This window comes from Hippoglossus stenolepis, chromosome 13 (genome assembly GCF_022539355.2).
Source record: "Hippoglossus stenolepis isolate QCI-W04-F060 chromosome 13, HSTE1.2, whole genome shotgun sequence".
NCBI classification, from domain to species: domain Eukaryota; kingdom Metazoa; phylum Chordata; class Actinopteri; order Pleuronectiformes; family Pleuronectidae; genus Hippoglossus; species Hippoglossus stenolepis.
In genome coordinates this window covers 1,237,956-1,255,824 of record NC_061495.1, presented here as the reverse complement: position 1 = coordinate 1,255,824, position 17,869 = coordinate 1,237,956, and the positions used below count along the sequence as shown (strand labels likewise).

The 17,869-nt window shown below is 44.1% G+C and overlaps 2 protein-coding genes across 3 annotated transcripts; one reads left to right on the top strand and one right to left on the bottom strand.

Annotated features, from left to right (window-relative positions):
- Window positions 1-2,092: 2,092 nt before the first annotated feature.
- nup35 (nucleoporin 35) lies at window positions 2,093-7,198 on the bottom strand. 2 transcript variants are annotated; one of them, XM_047342494.1, is made up of 9 exons: window positions 6,883-7,198; window positions 5,917-6,078; window positions 5,706-5,830; window positions 5,215-5,272; window positions 4,173-4,281; window positions 3,951-4,020; window positions 2,689-2,817; window positions 2,435-2,554; window positions 2,093-2,329 (listed from the first exon to the last, which is right to left on the bottom strand). In XM_047342494.1, exons 1-9 carry the CDS (start codon window positions 6,893-6,895, stop codon window positions 2,252-2,254), a joined length of 864 nt encoding a protein of 287 aa, XP_047198450.1. In that variant the 5' UTR covers window positions 6,896-7,198; the 3' UTR covers window positions 2,093-2,251. The 2 variants fall into 2 exon arrangements, with proteins under 2 accessions (XP_047198450.1, XP_035030659.2); XM_035174768.2 differs by having other exon boundaries at window positions 5,929-6,078; window positions 6,883-7,196.
- Window positions 7,199-8,179: 981 nt separating this feature from the next.
- Window positions 8,180-16,928, top strand: dnajc10 (DnaJ (Hsp40) homolog, subfamily C, member 10). Its single transcript, XM_035174760.2, has 25 exons — window positions 8,180-8,318; window positions 9,773-10,023; window positions 10,135-10,297; window positions 10,372-10,422; window positions 10,503-10,585; window positions 10,747-10,878; window positions 10,981-11,074; window positions 11,177-11,254; window positions 11,396-11,439; window positions 11,601-11,666; window positions 11,797-11,862; window positions 11,967-12,056; window positions 12,221-12,331; window positions 12,450-12,564; window positions 12,832-12,959; window positions 13,651-13,767; window positions 13,845-13,946; window positions 14,527-14,587; window positions 14,803-14,897; window positions 15,113-15,246; window positions 15,391-15,444; window positions 15,511-15,658; window positions 15,747-15,869; window positions 16,030-16,137; window positions 16,219-16,928. Exons 2-25 carry the CDS (start codon window positions 9,814-9,816, stop codon window positions 16,228-16,230), a joined length of 2,385 nt encoding a protein of 794 aa, XP_035030651.2. The 5' UTR covers window positions 8,180-8,318; window positions 9,773-9,813; the 3' UTR covers window positions 16,231-16,928.
- Window positions 16,929-17,869: the final 941 nt, after the last annotated feature.

The following is a 17,869-nucleotide window of genomic DNA, read 5'->3' as shown; positions in this document are numbered from 1 at the left end:
AATGACCACAGACCGACAAAAAACAACCACAAACAAACACAAATTTTAACAAATACCTACAAAATGACTACAGTGATATATATAACTGCAGGAATACAAAATGACCATAAACAGACACAAAACAATCACAAAGAGATGCAACCTGTCACAAATACATGGAAAAGTACCAGAAATACACAAACAACTACTCCACAGAGATGTAAAACTACCACAAAGAGACACAAAACCCCAAAAGATCACATGCAAAACTAGCATAGTGAATCAATAATAACCATAGAGATACCAACGACCACCTACAGACACAAAACAGACACTGACACACAGAGTTTGCCACAAATTGATGCAAAACTAATTCACAGAGATGCTAAATGACAACATGAGGCAAAACGACCACAAACATGCAATAGATGAGGTAAACAATAACCACAAACATGAAGACAACGACCTCAGAGAGACAGAGAAGTTACATAAAGAGGAACAAATTAACATAGAGATACAAAATGACCAGGATAAGGATTCACACGGTTGAAGATTCAACACAAAAAGATGCTAAAGGACTTTAAAGTGAATCAAAACAACCACAGAGACGTGTGTAGTCATCTCGTGTGTCTTTCAGTTTGGGTTTCTTGTTCATATATATATATAAAATGAGTGTATATATATAAAATTAGTGTGGGGGGGGTGTTTTTTTTTACAGTAGCCAGGTTTCTATTGTGTCATAATCTGTGCAACACAAAGCTGCAGATCAGAGAAGCCTTTATTATCTGTGTGTATTAACAATGAACCACAACTTGTTGAGAATGTGTGGCCGACCCTCCTCTAACCAAACAGCGTCAGATGTCCCTGAAGGTCACAAAGGTCAAACATAAGCTCAGTTAAAGCCTCTCCGTCGACCCTCCCCCTCGCCGCCAGGTTTCTCTGGCGCTCTGCCCTCTGTTGTGCGTTCTCCAGCCTGTGATGCCTGTTCTTGTCATTTATCTCCTGCTGCAGCAGCCGACCATATGTCACTAGGATAAGTTAAACCAGAGGTAATTGGTTAGTAGGAGAAAGGTCAGCTTCTGAAATGACAGAGGAATCCCCCCCCCCACTGATAGTTCCTCATAGTTCTTTTAAATCCAGAATCGTTATTCAGTCGACGTGTTTCTGTCCTTCTGGTTGTGGAGAAAAGTATTACTTCTGCTTTATATTTCTATTTCTCACATTTCACAGAGAATATTTCACTTTTGACTCGACTACAGTTAACTGACAACTTTAATTATTTTGGATATTTAATTTATTAAAAATTGTTGAGGCAAATCATTTATTCAAATTATTAATTAAACAAATTATCTATAAGGAATCTGTATACTTATCTTTGGATTGCACATAAGAAACACAGCCTTCTATATATTATTTCTATTTTCATACTTATTATTCTTACTTAGTTTTCCCCTTGTGTCTCAACTTTCCTTGTTCTGCTGTCAATTGAAGATTTCCTCCAGAGAAGATCAACACAGGTAAATCTCATCTCATCTTATTAGTCGATTTGTACTTTTACTTCAGGTTCCAAACTTCCACCACTGCTACTTTTCCCTCAGTCACTGATCTGAGCAGCGTCTCTGTGTATTTTGACATCACTGTTTAACCCTCGTGTGTCGGCTCCGTGAGTCACGACCCATGAGTCACGGTGACGGACAGACACCGGGCTGCACCTTCTTCCTCCAAATATGTTGCTGAACTCGATCCAGAGCAAAGTAGGTGTGAGGTGAGAGCGGTTACATAAACACTTCCTTATATAATGTGTTTAAACTCCACACGAGCTCTGGTTTCTGTGAACATGTGATCTGTCTCAAATATTCCAAATAGAAAATGAAATATAAACTGACTTTTTGAAAACATGCTCCATGTTCTTGACACATTTATATCTCACACTAAACAGAGTGAATCTCTGCAGCAGCTTCAACGTCTGTTTTCAAACAGAAACAAAGGACGTTCCAGCTCAAACACTCAAACTCTGTAGATCTGGAACGTTTGAGTGACCACGAACCTTTGGCCACGTGACAGCGCCGCCATGTGGCTGCTTAGAGAACAGCACCTCTGAGTGACAATTCACTGGATTCAAATCAGACAACTTTATTGACAAACAGTAAAAAAGACAGTTATAAGAGAAATTCATTCACACGCGCACGCACACACACACAAACAGAAAGTTCATCTGTTGATTCTCCTCTCTCCCACGAGGCTGCTGTATCCCATAATGCACTGTGCAACGTCACCAGCCGAACATGTACTCCATCGCTTTGGAAACTATGCTGTTGTCCTTCCTGGGCGTCTGTCTGTCGGCTACCACCTGAAGACGGACACACAGAGGTTTATTTCTGAAGTTCCAAGTACAAATGAAAACAAATGCAGACTTTAAAATAGAGCCAGAGTGAGTCCTGGGGTCAGAGGTCACCTGGTAGTCGCTGCTGGAGCTCCTGTAGGCGGCGCTGAGCGGTCTGATGGCCGAGCGAGGAGTGGAGGGGAGGGCGGAGGAGAGGTGAGCGGAGACGGCTTCGCTGCTGTCCATCACACTCTGAGAGAGAGAGAGAGAGAGAGAGAGAGAGAGAGAGAGAGACGACTTCGGTCAGTTCAAGCTGTCACCTGATGAGTAGGACCAATCAGACGGCAGAGAAACGGACAAACGCCGGTAGGTAAACAGACACTGACCTTGTCTATACAGGGTTTCACTCCCACCATGATGGCATCACCAAACACTTTCCCATCCTTCGACAGAGCTTTTCTGGCCTGAAGCCTGGACTGATACTGAAGGTGCATCCAGTTACCAGGAGACGCCATCTGTCAACACATCAAGGTTTCTGTCAATACTTCAATGTTTCCTTTCATACTTCAATGTTTCCATTACTACTTCACCAATGTTTCTGTCAATATATCACCATTACTCTGTATGATCTGAGTTTCTTGAGTCCTACTCTACGTCGATTCACTGATCAAGGTGCCGACTTTGCTTTTTCAGCATCAGTGATGTGCCGTTAAAAAAGTTCCCTGGTCGCAGTGGTGAGACAAACATTTATCTGGTGAGTGTGTTTGATCGAGTTTCGTCCTCCACACTGACCTGAGATCACTTTACACTTTAACTTCAAACACCAACACTCATCACAAGTTATTGGAACCTGAACAGAATTGAAGTTTACTCTGTGTCATTGTGACATGGCTCAGTTAAGATTCTTTATAATGCACCGACTGAGAGGTTTCGTGTTCAGTTTACAGCTTCAGATGGAAACGTTAGTCTGGAGCCTGTGGGCTGCAGCCCCGCCTCTCACCCAATGTCAGCTGGGATTGGCTCAGCTCCCTGCGATGCTCACAGGATAAGTGGACGCATCAATATGACTTTTTCCATCCAGCGACTGATTCAGAAACCTAAACTGATCTGATATCAGTGCTCTCTGTCTCAAACGTTCAATAAATACCAAGCCTCAGTTTAACTCATGTGCAGGTACACAGACACTTGGACACCACAGACATGTAGGTGTTTTACTTCTGCTCAGAGGAGTGAATGTGCAGTTGGTGCAGTTGTAGTTCAGCGGCTGCGCCGACAAAACAAGTTGGTGAATATGCCGATGTCAGCACAGAGCCTTACATTCAGTCCAACACTTGCTCAACACTACGAGGATTTGTGAGGCTGTGAGAGACAACATCTTCCTTATTACACGTTTTATACCTGAGATTAAAGGTTTGAGAGCTCAGTTAACATGTGACCATCTTCAGACCTGTCTCTAGTTCATGTGACACAGTTTGTGCTTCAGCTTGTTGTTGCTGTGAACAGCTTCAGTCTGACAAACAATGACATCACATTTCGACTGTTCGGTGTTAAGTTGTGATGGCTTTGCTCAGGCAGCGGGTGGAGAACGCATCAAGACAACGAGGGACCTCACGAAGATAGAAGGGACTATGTTTGTGTTCCATCTCACCGTGTGTTTGAGGATGTTTCCATACTGAGCGAACTGCAGCAGGATGTAGGAGCCCGAGGCTGGAGGGAAACTAACACACACACACACACACACACACACACACACACACACACACACACACACACACACACACACACACTTATTATACTGCATAAACATGTACTGTGTACTTGTTTCATACTCTATTCAGCAGTGCATCAGTTTATTGAGGAATAAAAATACCCAAAGACGGTGACCCAGGTCTGATCCAGCTGATCGTCCGATGATAAAGATTCTCCCTGACTGTAAAACGGATCCACCTGAGCTGGAGACAGACACAGCTGCTGCACACCTGCAGAGAGAGAGACAGAGAGGACAGAGAGACGACAGAGAGGAGAGGAGAGACAGAGGACGAGAGAGACAGAGAGGAGAGGAGAGAGAGAGAGACAGAGAGAGACAGAGAGGAGAGGAGAGAGAGAGAGACAGACAGAGAGGAGAGAGAGAGAGAGACAGAGAGAGGAGAGAGAGAGAGACAGAGAGGAGAGGAGAGAGAGAGACAGAGAGAGAGAGAGACAGAGAGAGAGAGACAGAGAGGAGAGGAGAGAGAGAGAGACAGAGACAGACAGAGAGAGAGGGAGAGAGAGACAGAGAGAGAGAGAGACAGAGAGAGAGAGACAGAGAGGAGAGAGAGAGAGAGACAGAGAGAGAGAGAGAGACAGAGAGAGAGACAGAGAAGAGAGAGAGAGACAGAGAGAGAGACAGAGAGAGAGAGACAGAGAGAGAGAGACAGAGACAGAGAGAGAGAGAGAGAGACAGAGAGAGAGAGACTTACACCGAGTGGTCACTTTATCAGAAACACCTGCAAAGTCAGTACAACACTTCTGCCATAAACTATGTTTACAAAGTTGATAAGTTGAGCTGCTGCTGTTGACTTTGGCAGAAACGTGTAAATTCAAATGACAGATATTCTTCAAAATATCCAAGAATTGGCAGAATGAATATTGTTTTAAAGAATAATTGGCAGGTTGATAAATCTGATGATATTTGCTTGTTGTAGACAGAGACTTGAATCCATTGTGTGAGATTTAAGTACAGATCCAGTTCACGATCCTTTAAGAACAAATCCAACATTACGTTTACCTTTCTAATCTCTGTATTGTTCTTGTGTTGTTGAAGAGTTCTCCAGCTTTATACATGGAGGTCATAAAAAGGGAGGACAAGTAATCGATGTTAGTACTACTAGTGAGTTAGTAGTACCAGCAGTAGTAATATTATCAGTCTGTACCTGTTCCTGGAGTTGAGGCCTGACGTCCAGACAGAGGTGTGTGCATGACTGGAAAAGACTGAAGAGAGACGGAGAGAGAGAGAGAGAGAACATGGGTTTGGGTTTCGGAAGGTTTTGTATCGTTAGTTCTGAAAAAATCATCTGTTTCAAAGATGCATTTCCCTGAATGGAAAAACTGTGGAGTTGTGAGGACATTGAGTTGTGAGGACATTGATTTGTGCAGCGCCCACATCGTCTCTCATCTGCATCTTGCAAAGTTTCAGTCACAAAAACCACTTCTCTCTTCAGGAGCTGATTGTGACCTAAACATCTTTCCTGTCGTAGAATATCTTTCCCTGAGTTTCTCCTGCTGATCCTAAAAGACTAAATCCTCTGAGATGTCTTTTGTTAAGATGATATTTCTACTCCCAACTCTAAAGTTTAAACCAAATGTGTCACTCTGGGAACTTTTGTTGAGTTCAAAGTGATTTTGTATTGTGCCGCGTGCTAACCTGTCTGTGAGCACTGAGGGGCGTTCCTACAGTGACCAGGTCATCACGGATACTCCGGACAGGTGGGGCTCCACTTTTGTCTTTGGGGGTGGGAACAACGGGCTGAGGGGCCGAACCTCCACATCCTAAAATGAAAGACGGGACACTTTAACAAATTCACAGAAGAAACAACAATCAGCTGATCTGCAGGTGGGTGTGTCCTCCTGACAACCTCTGGGCGAACCTGTGCTCTCGAGGATGCTGAGGCTGAAGGGGCGTGGCTGCGGCGTGGCTGGGGCTGGCAGGTCGCCCATCAGAAAGCCAGGCAGGAACTGAGCTCCGGAGGTCGGCTTCGGGGAGGTGGGAGAGCCCAGGGTCATCGGTTCAGTTCCCACTGGCAGAGAGTGAGACGGTTGGTTGTTAACAAGCAGCCACAGACAGATACGGAGGCTGACGCCTGAGAGACGATGGCATGTAACAGGAATTCGACTGAACATTTCTCCTACGTTAAAGAAAGAGAACGTCAGTAACTGAAGTGTGAGGAGACGTTAGGCCTCAGTTACTTTAAACCACAAAACAAGAATATCGAGGACAACTACTGATATTTTCATCATTGATTCATCTGCCAATTATTGTTCTTCTGATTGAATATCAAAACAATTGTTAAATAAAATGAGGTTATATCCTCAAATGTCTCGTTTTGACAAAGATTCAAACCAGTGTGGATGCTGAGGTCCAGATTTATCATGGAAGTGAATCTAGAAGTCTAACCGAACCCAATGTATTGACACATCACACTGTTGTTCTTCTGATGGAAGATTATAATTCTCATTAATAACATGAATTAAATATTATATAAAATCCAGACCAGCAGCAGGAAATGAAAGGAAGGAATAATAAACTAAAAACACTAAAGTCTAACACAAAGGTAAAAACACACATTTATTAAATTACAGTTTGCAGGAGGTTAAAGAAAATGTGAGATATGATCGATTCATTTTGATAAAAGATACTTTGAAAACAGAAATTATCAAGAGATTTGAACTTTTTCCTCCTTCACTTTAAAACTGAACTTCGACAATCAACATGTTTGAACTTTTATGAAAAACAGCAGCTAGCAGCTAACAGCTAACACTGTGCTAACACTGAGCTAAAAGATTATTCATATATAAATAACATGAGATAAAAAGTCAGTTACCTTGAAGCTCCATCTTCTCTGCTCCTTCTTCAGGCCGCGATTTTCAAAAGTAGGAAATGACGCCAGGCACCGCGCTAGCTAGTTAGCTGGCTAATGAGGCTAGCAAAGCTACGTGCTAAGCTGCCACTAAGCGTCACGGACACTGTCAGTTGGTGATAAATCTAATAAAGTGAAGCTGAAGACTTCCGGTCAGTTAAAGACGTTTAATATCTGCTCGACGGTTTGTTTCACAGACGCTGGAGACGTGGTGGGAAGCACCGCAGCTAACACTACTGCTTCCGGCGCATTCACACTGCGTCATTAGGAGAGGCGTTCAGGGAAGTCGACTCTTAAGCGTCACTCATAAAATTTGTTTCTCTTTTTATTGGGCAAATTTTTATTTCACTTTGTTTTGACATGTCTCAATGATACATTCCTGCATTCATTTTAAAAGGTTAGTTTAGTTTAGCTTTATTTCGGACTCAGGTCATATCAGTATAAAAATGCATAAAAATACAGAACAACAATATAGAAATACAATTATCACACTTTGTTTCCACAGGGATTAAAAACACATTTTAATCCCATTCACGATTAGTCATTTTGGAATTTGAAATACAAGTTGATAGATCTGCTCCCTTGTGGTTACACAGGTTGCACGACCGTACAGTCTGAATAACTTCTTCAGATATTTCATGGCATCCATGTAAACGTTTGTTCTTAGAAACATGAAAAATGACTTTGAACCATTTAACCACAGGTGAGTAAGAATACGATTAGATTAGCCTTTATTGCCATTGTGCAGAGCACAAGTACAACGCCAATGAAATACAGTTTGTATCCAACCAGAAGTGCAAAGGCAGTATTCATACAGATAAGTGCAGGAACGTGAGTACTACAGCTTAAGTGATGCTATAACTTACAATATTTACAGTGGTGTTCAGTTGCTATAAACAGATAAATACAGGTGAATAGTATAAATACATATTTTCCTTATATATCAACAACCTCAACCCATTTTCATGTGATGTTACACAAAATGAGCAATCAAACAAAAAAACGTGAGGCTTGAACGCACCAAGCTTTCAAGCCTACGTCATCAGCATGCGTCCAGCGAGCCGCCGGTTGTAAGTTTCAGTGACGTAGACAAAATAAAATGACGTTAAAATTAACTAAAGTGTTGATGTCAAAATAAAAGAAGAAAATAGAGCAGACAATTCTACTTAACTTACTTTATTTTGAAAAGTCTGATGCTAAATATTTTGTCTGTCTCACAATTCACGGCCATGTTGTGTTTTTATTGTGACATGCAGTGAGCGGAAGCGGAAGTGTGTGTGACGTGGCTGTAGCTTGATGCCGGTGTGAAGCTCTTCACAGTCTGCAGTGTGAACCGGATCCTGAACCGGGTCCTGAACCGGATCCTGTGTTTCTCTCTCTGAAGTTGACGCGACTCTCCGGTAACGAGCTGATGCTTTTTATTCTTTTACATCAGAACTGATTCATTTGATCTTCAACAGGAAACAGAATGTCGCTGTTGAGCTAAGTGGCTAATTAGCCTGCAGGCTGTTATTAATGCTGCAGAGCGGAGCTAGCTGCTAGCTTAGCTCAGTGTAGCTCAGTGTAGCTTCTGTGCAGAGAAACTACATGAGAGAAAATTCAGATTTCAATCTGTGGATGAGAATAACCTGTGACCTCTGTTTGTCTGATATGAGCTTCACACAGTGTCTCTGGTTGTAGTTATAAACATGTTAACTAGTGTTTTACTGACACTTTAGATTTATGTTTTCATATTCACATTTATATGTTTTATATATATATATAGTTTATATATAATGTAGTTCATAGATGCAGACTCTGGCTCCATGTTCTGAGTGATTCCTCCAGCTGCTCGAACTGTGTCGATGCTCTGGTCTCATAAACCAGATAAAGGCAGCAAATAACTATTACTGTCCAAAGCGATGACATATGAGTGAAAGTGTGTGTGTGTGTGTGTGTGTGTGTGTGTGTGTGTGTGTGTGTGTGTGTGTGTGTGTGTGTGTGTGTGTGTGTGGTGCGTCGTGTGTGTGTGCAGGTGTGTGTGTTCAGTGTGTGTAGTGTGTGTGTGTGTGCAGGGTGTGTAGTGTGTTCAGTGTGTGTGTGTGCAGGGTGTGTAGTGTGTTCAGTGTGTGTGTGTGCAGGGTGTGCAGTGTGTGCTGGAGGTAGGGCTGCAACTAACACATTTACTCTTTAATGATTAATTGCTTAATGTTTTTTTTCCAGTTAATAAATCTAGAAACAGTGAAACATGTAAATCTGAGTGTATCTATCCAGCAGTGTGAAATCACAGGTACAATCCTCAGACAACTACTTCCACTTATTCTCCCTAGTTCCTATCTGAATCGGTTTGAACTCAGTATCTGCTTACAGAGTAAATACTTGAATGAGCAGCTGTAAGAATCCTGCTCTTACTGCAGCCCGAGGGGACGTGAGGGGGACGTGAGGGGACGTAAAGGGACGTGAGGGGGGGATGGTGGGACATAGTTAACAGAGGGACCGCTCCCTTGCTCTCAGCCACTTCACCCAAACCTCAACTAAAGGTGTCACACGTCATGCTGGACATCCACTGATGAGTTAATGTAGATTTGATTAGATTCAGCTTTACTTGTTGCTTCCATAACACAAACACAGATGGGGGTGAAACGCAGCTCTGATCATGGTGCATCCATGTTACTTAAATACATAAAGATCAATAGTTCTCTGCAAACTGTTCACATCTGTCAGAGGAAAGTGTGTATTTGTTATATTGACTTTGAAAATCCTTAGTTTACATGATATTAAACCCAGGATGTGTTTGGCTGAGTTGCTGGTTGGACGTCTTCACCTGCTCGTCCTCGCTCATCCTCAGAATGATGTTTGTATCTGTGTGTTCCAGCTCCTCTGGTGGTCGTGGTGGTTGCACTGGGAGGACAGGTGATGGGGTTCAGGGTTGTCCTCGGGGTTCAGCGGCGCCGCCACGTCCGGTTAACGCTGCCGTTGCTGCTCTCCGTCGCCATGATGGCGGCGGTTTGGGCGGAAGGCCGAGACTACTACGGTCTGCTGAGAGTCAGCAGGGAGGCGACGACCAGGGAGATACGACAGGCCTTCAAGAAGCTGGCGCTCACCATGCACCCCGACAAAAACCCCGTGAGTTACTCTGAGAAGCTCTGAACCTTGAGAGAATCCCTCTGATGTTCCCTGAAACACCTTCTGCACATTTAAACTCTAAACCCTGACCCTGAACCTGTCGTGCTGCAGGGCGACTCCTCGGCCCACGATAAGTTCGTGGAGGTGAATCGAGCTTATGAGGTTCTGAAGGACGAAGACCTCCGGAAGAAATACGACAAATATGGAGAAAAGGGATTGGACGAGCAGCAGGGAGGACGCTACGAGAGCTGGAACTTCTACCGCTATGACTTTGGTACGTCTCTCCAGTAAGAACGCTCACATGTAAGTTTACTGAGAGTTGTTTAATGGTTTACTGTCTCTGTTCAGGTATCTATGACGATGATTTAGAGATCATCACACTGGACAGCGGAGATTTCGGTGAGTGGGATTATTTTCAACAGTCTGGACGACGCTCAGTCCAACTGATCTTTGTTGGTAGTAACGGCTTTTTGTTTCAGAGGCGGCAGTGAACTCCGGAGAAATCTGGTTCATCAACTTCTATTTCCCACGATGCTCCCACTGTCACGAGCTGGCGCCAACGGTAACGACACCATGACCCCCGCACAGCAAACTAAACATATTAAACCTGGATTCCCTTTTTCTCATATCTTGTCGTCTATATTAATCATCCTGTCTGTGTTTAATAGATAAAAGCAGTGGTGGATTGTAGCCGAGTGTGAATAACATGTGTCTGTGTCTCAGTGGAGGGAGTTTGCCAAAGAGATGGACGCAGTGATCAGGATTGGAGCCGTGAACTGTGGAGACAACAACCACCTGTGCCGGAGGAAAGGGATCAACAGTTACCCCAGTCTGTTCATATTCAAATCAGGACAGGTCGGTTCATAGACGTTTCACTAATCAGCTGATGAACTGAGCGAGTGAGGATTCAGAATCCATTCTCATCTGTCAATGATGGTTAATAAAACTCTTCTACAGAAACCGGAGAAGTTTAACGGGGAGCGTTCTAAAGACGAGCTGGTTCGCTTCTCCATGCAGTTCATCACCACCACCGTCACTCAGCTCTGGCAAGGTGAGCGACTCCCAACTGTTCCACATTAAACTGTAAATCAGGATTCAGTCGTATCATCAGACTCGTGAATTTGACCTGTGAGTGCGACCGGTTGTTTTACAGGAAACGTGTTCAGCGAGATCGAGAGTGCGTTCTCGTCAGGGCTCGGCTGGCTCATCACCTTCTGCTCCGACACTGGAGGTAACACTCGAGTGCTCGTGACTTTCTCTGTTTATGCCTGGAAGAGTTCTCACACGTGTCACATGTGTCCATGCTAACGTGTCCATGCTAACGTGTCCATGCTAACGTGTCCATGCTAACGTGTCCCTCCCTCCGTCTCAGATTGTCTGGAGCCAAGAACAACACAGAAGTTGGCAGGAATGTTGGTGAGAATGCGACATTACTATTTTAGTTAAATGTTTTATTGTAAATGATTACACGTTACACCTTGTTTTCACCTGCACGTGTCACATGACTCTGAAAGTTAGATTCTATAAACTGTAGAGTTAAAGAGTTTCTAACTTGTCGTCCATGTGTGTGAATGCAGGACGGTCTGGTGAAAGTGGGATGGATGGACTGCATCACTGAGGAACAGCTCTGTCACAGTTTCCATGTAAGGTTTATACTGCAGTACTACTGATACTAGTATTAATAATATGTACACGTGATTCTTCAACTCACCAAACAAGTGGAGGCAGAGAAGTTGATCTGTTAGTGTTCACTGTCTCTCTGCCGTCTGTCAGGTGACCGGCGGAGCGACGGCTTTATTCCCTCCTGGTTCGTCTCTGGATCAACAGGACAGCGTGCTGGTGAGTGACGGACACATTACTTCCTGTGAGGGGACAAGTTAGTGTTGTGTGTAGTAATACTGTGTGTAGTACTGCAGTAGTGACTCAGTGGGTTTGTGTTTCAGTGGCTGAATACTCTGGACTGTAAAGAGGTTTACACTCAGGTCATGAACCATCTGCCTGATATGGAACTGCTGACCACTGACAGCTTCCAGGTACACACCGCTACACAAGGCTTCACAACGCTACACAACGCTACACACCTCTACACAAGGCTTCACAACGCTACACACCGCTACACACATATAACCACAGGTTGAGATGACAGCACCTGGTGACGGGTTGTAGTTTGTGATAATGTGTAACTTCCTGTGTCCAGAGCAAACTGGCCCGTCATCGCTGGTTGGTCAGTTTTACATTTGGAGACAGAAGCTCCACCTCCAGCGAGTATAAGAAGCTACAGGCTTTCCTCAGGAACGACCACATACAGGTACCTGTCTGTCTGTCTGTCTCTCTGTCTGTCTCTCTGCCCGTCTGTCTCTCTGTCTGTCTCTCTGTCTGTCTCTCTGCCCGTCTGTCTCTCTGTCTGACCCTGTCTGTCTCCTCAGGTCGGTCGAGTTAACTGCATCACAGACTCAGCGCTGTGTCAGTCTCTCTACATCCATAAACCCTGCGTGGCTGTTTTCAAAGGACTGGGAATCCACGACTTCGAGATCCACCACGGTCAGTACCACAGACTGAACCACGGACTGAACCACGGACTGAACCACGGACTGAACCACGGACTGAACCACGGACTGAACCACGGACTGAACCACTGACTGAACCACAGACTGAACCACGGACTGAACCACAGACTGAACCACAGACTGAACCACGGTTTCTCGTTTTCATTGATTTGTCAATTCAGTTGCTTCACTTATTGACTCATTGTTTGGACGCTCGTCCGTCTCTTCAGTCTCTGTCTGTCTAACCTGTGTCTTCACACAGGTAAAGACGTGTTGTACAACATCGTGGGTTTTGCGAAGGACAGCGTTCGCGCCCATGTGACGACTCTGCAGCCCGACAACTTCCCCTCTGACAGGAAGGAGCCGTGGCTGGTGGACTTCTTTGCTCCGGTTTGTAACCACTCTTCTTTAATAACAGCTAATCCGTGGTGATGAAGCCGATGCGTCAGCAGGGAGGCACGGGATCAGAAATGGTTTCTGGCCACATCATCACTGATATGTTTGACTTAAGCTCAGATTGTTATATGTTTGAAACTCTGCTGCTCGATGACCGACTGACTCCGTGTTTACCTTCAGGGCTGGAGACGGAGCTCCACCTACAACACAAACATGAGGGATAGGGAGACGGACGCAGAGACGCAGATCCACGCACTTACATATAAACATGTCCCTTTGTTACATGAGGGTTTTAATGGCAACGGGAGAAAACCCCTGTTGCTCTGGATCTGAGCTTGTAAATCAGTGTTTAAAGTTTAATAGAATCAAGCAAACATCAGAGTTGAGACGGAGTCTGACACTTGACTGTAGATAAAACTAATCAATGACTAAGATGAACAACACGTCTCCATTTCCTTCCACTAAATAAAAATGAAGCCCAAACATCTCGGGTCCAGATGCTGCCATAATGTGGCGGTGACGTCATTGGGAGTCTGTGGTGACATAGGTCCCGCCCATACTCACGCCTGACCAATCACGAGTTACTCTCGGCTGTCAATCAAGACATCGGACTTATCAGACTTGTGAACTCTGTGACGTCCGGAGTTAGACTTTAGTTTGACAAAGGTTTGATGTGTGTTTGCAGTGGTGTCCTCCGTGCAGAGCTTTACTCCCTGAGCTGAGGAAAGCTTCCATCCACTTGGCTGGACAGATGAAGTTTGGAACTCTGGACTGTACCATCCACCACAACCTCTGCTCCAGGGTAAGCACACACACATCTGGACTGTACCATTAATCACCAGATAGAGAGACTGAAAACCTTTTCTCTCTGTGTCTCAGTATAATATCCAAGCGTACCCCACCACAGTGATCTTTAACGGCTCCTCTCTTCATGAATATGAAGGACAGCATTCAGCCGACGGCATCCTGGAGTTCATACAGGTATGACATCACACCAATGACATCGTGATACTACATAATATCCACAATTCACAGTCTGACAACAATTACAGCCGTGATAATGTTGTCAAGACAAACTATAGATGCAGGGAACTCTTTTCTCTGGAGGAGGAACTAAACTAAACTAAACTAAACTAAACTAAACTAAAAGGAACTAAACTACTAAACACAAACTGACTAAACACAAACTGTGACTAAACACAAACTGTGACTAAACACAAACTGTGACTAAACACAAACTGTGACTAAACACAAACTGTGACTAAACACAACCTGTGACTAAACACAAACTGTGACTAAACACAAACTGTTACTAAACACAAACTGTGACTAAACACAAACTGACTATGTTGACGCAATATCACCAAGAAAAAGAGACGAGACGAAAACGTTGTTTCAAAAACAAAACGAAAACTATAAAATACTATTTAACTATTATAAAAGGGGTAAGATAGAATAAATCAATGACTGAAACTAAACCAACATGAACTTTTGACCTGAACCGTGACATCACAGCCGTGTGAGGTTCAGGCGGTGACATCACTTCTTTCTGCCTCTGCAGGATCTGGTGAATCCGTCGGTGGTCGTCCTGGACTCTTCCAGCTTCGCTGAGAGAGTTAAAGGTAAAACTCAAACAGGTTTAACTCACACACAGTTCTCTGTGCAGGAGAGGATTTCACTTCACCACAGACTTCGGGGCTTTTTAACTTTTGACATAAAGAGAATGATTCAGTATCTAAAAGCAAAGTGAGGATTATAGAGTTTAAACTATTGAATTGTTTGTGCAGTTGTTTAACTCAAGGAGCGTTTTCTGTTGTAACCGGTGACTTGTGTGCAGGTCGAGCTGAGGGGCAGATCTGGGCCGTGGATTTCTACGCTCCGTGGTGTGGCCCCTGTCAGGCGCTGATGCCGGAGTGGAGACGCATGGCCAGGGTACAACAACACAACACATTTAACCTCAGCCACACAACGTACAGAGGCTTTTTATAAAGTGACTGAAACACAATTTACCAAGAACAACTAAAAGACCTTAACGTTTATTTGTCTGTAGACACCTTTTGTCCTGTGCAGCTACAAACTGCCTGATGTTTAAAACACACAGACGTAGTTTAGTCTCTAGTGTCAGTGTCTCTCTCTGTTCCTCTCAGCTGCTGTCGGGTCAGATCCTGGTCGGCTCGGTCGACTGTCAGCGGTTCCAGCCGTTGTGTCAGAGTCAGGGTGTGAGGGCGTACCCTGAAATCCGACTGTACCCCGGCAACGCCCGGCAACCAGATCGCTTCATGTATGTAACGCACTTTGAAAAATACAGTTTTCATCAGATCTATCAAATACAAATTACAAAATACTATTTTGTATTTCAAAAAGGTATTTTAAATACAAGTATCCTAAACACTGCCCATCCCTGATTATGGATTTGTCTCTGCAGGAGTTATAATGGTTGGCACAGAGACGCTCAGTCACTGAGGTCGTGGGCCCTGAGGTGAGACTCTGTCTGTCTGTCCCGTCCTCTGTGTGCTTCCATGTCGCTAACATGTCGTGTGTCCAGTTCTTTACCCAGAGCGTCGGTGGACTTGACTCCAGAGACGTTCAGGTCTCAGGTTCTGTCGGGTCGGGATCACTGGGTTCTGGACTTTTACGCCCCCTGGTGTGGACCCTGTCAACACTTTGCTCCAGAGTTTGAGATCCTGGCTCGGGTGAGAGAACTTCTTCCTTTGAGAATTAAAGAGACGTTCTCTCTGTGGTTCTACGAGGTTCTGAGACAAGTGTTTGTCTGATTGACAGATTCTCAAAGGGGAGATTCGAGCGGGGAAGGTCGACTGTCAGGCTCATTATCAGACCTGTCAATCAGCTGGAATCACCGCCTACCCGACAGTCAGATTTTACCCGTACCTGGGAACAAGGAGGGTGAGGAGACACACTCACACATTTCCTGTGACTATCACAATAAAAGCCTCCCCCTGTTTCACTATTTGACAACAAGCAAGTTGAGGTTTAATTGTGAAAGAGTCGAAGATGGACTCGAGTTCATGGTGGAGAAGATGTAACTGTGTGTGTGTGTTGACAGTTCGAACACAGTGGGGAACCCATCAACAGCCGGGACTCTAACATGATCGCTGACACCATCAAACAGCGACTACAACAGCTGTTGCCACGGTTACACAGCAAATCAAAGGTAAATATATCTTGTTTGTGTTAAATTCCGACGTGAACGATCCGGAGAAGACGAGTCTGACTCAAGTTGTTTTCTCTGCAGGATGAACTCTGATGATCCCATCGAGCCACGAGACGGACCAGCTTCTTATTGGTCAGAGGAGGAGGAGCGGTGGATGTGATTGGTCCGGGGCAGCGACCAATCGATTAACACTCCCGTGTCACAGCCGTGATGCAGACGGACAGACGGACCGTTTCCTGCTGTGATGAATGTACTGACAACTTCTGCCTTTTTTATTTGTTTTTATTTTGTCTCCATCGTTTGTATTTACTCTATGAAGTAAAACTGTGGGACGCCGTGCACGTTACTGCACACACACACACACACACACACACACACACACACACACACACACACTCGGAGCCAGATGTCGACATTGTGTTGAATTTCATTGATCTTGTAGAAACTGTTGGACAATAAAACAGTTTCTTTCACATCATTTTTAAAACTTTTACTGCTGCTTTAGTTCTACTTTAATTATAAATCCTCTCAGACGTCAGTGAGGTGAAACATTTCCTTAATAAATGATCAACGTGAGGTTATTTATATTATATTATATATATATATATATATATATATATTATTTTGTAACCAATGTGTCTCAAACGTTCTCTGGTTCCAGCTTCTTCAATGAAAACATGTTCTGGTTTTGTATCATAAGTTTAATATTTAGTGGTTTTGGATTCTTGGACAGTTTCTTTCTTGCTACATGTAAATGTCAGGATGTGAATTAATAAAAGTTACTGACTGGATACGTGATGAAATAGTAAAAAGAATAAGAGCGAGCTGAACGTTTCCCAGTGGTTTGTTTGGTTGTGTGGTTCCAGTTTAACCAGCAGGTGTCACTGTGGCTCCTCTGCTAAAGTGACGAGTCAAACCCTGATGAAACTCTGTCTCTATGGTAACGCGCCAAATTCAAACTGACTTTATAATAAATGAGCTCCTTTATGAACACACATTTCACACAGGAACTAACGTGCACGTCCAGAAGGGATGAACCAATCAGGAGGTTTGACACATGACCAGCAGAGACTTCCAAGATGGCTGCCACCGGCATCTGTTGAGTCTTTGGTTGTGACTGGTTGATTTTCTCTAAGAGAACGAGGCATCAAACCACCGTGAGACGCCCACTGGTTTGTGAGACGCCCACTGGTTTGTGAGACGCCCACTGGTTTGTGAGACGTCCACTGGTTTGTGAGCCTTCGTTTTAAAGCCTAGACTTTTGGCGTTTTGTGATGCAGGTGTTTTGGCTCCAATGTTGGCGGCTGTCATGGCGTCCATCTTTATAAAGGGACTGCAAACAATAAAGTCTCAACACAGATTTATTAATAAAATGAACAAAATTATCAACAGCTAATTGATATTTTAATTCATACCTTTAATGTATTGTTCAAGGGGAAACTATATATTCTGGATTCTACTCGTCACGGTTCAGTTTGAGAGGCTCACAAAGTGTAAACACTGGGTAAGAACCACTTTGACTTCTCGTGGTAATGAACCAAACCCCCTCAGGTACTTTCCACCTCTGAGTGTGATTCAAGCCGGACATGTTTCTGAGTATCCCCCTCAGGGTTTGTGGGCAGTCGGAGGTCAGCATTGACGCAGCGCTGCTCCATAAACCACTGGAACCACTTACTGTGTGTGAGCTCTATTGTTTCATGATGGGAAATGGAGCAGCAAGTTGGACACACAC

Coding starts and splice junctions, on each gene's coding strand:
- nup35 (XM_047342494.1), bottom strand. Junction 4,282..5,214: donor GGCCTCAACTCCAGGAACAG/GTACAGACTGAT, acceptor CTCTCTCTGCAG/GTGTGCAGCAGCTGTGTCTG. Junction 2,818..3,950: donor GAAACATCCTCAAACACACG/GTGAGATGGAAC, acceptor ATGTGTTGACAG/ATGGCGTCTCCTGGTAACTG.
- dnajc10 (XM_035174760.2), top strand. CDS start 9,814: ATGGGGTTCAGGGTTGTCCTCGGGGTTCAGCGGCGCCGCCACGTCCGG. Junction 14,588..14,802: donor CTTCGCTGAGAGAGTTAAAG/GTAAAACTCAAA, acceptor ACTTGTGTGCAG/GTCGAGCTGAGGGGCAGATC. Junction 14,898..15,112: donor AGTGGAGACGCATGGCCAGG/GTACAACAACAC, acceptor TGTTCCTCTCAG/CTGCTGTCGGGTCAGATCCT.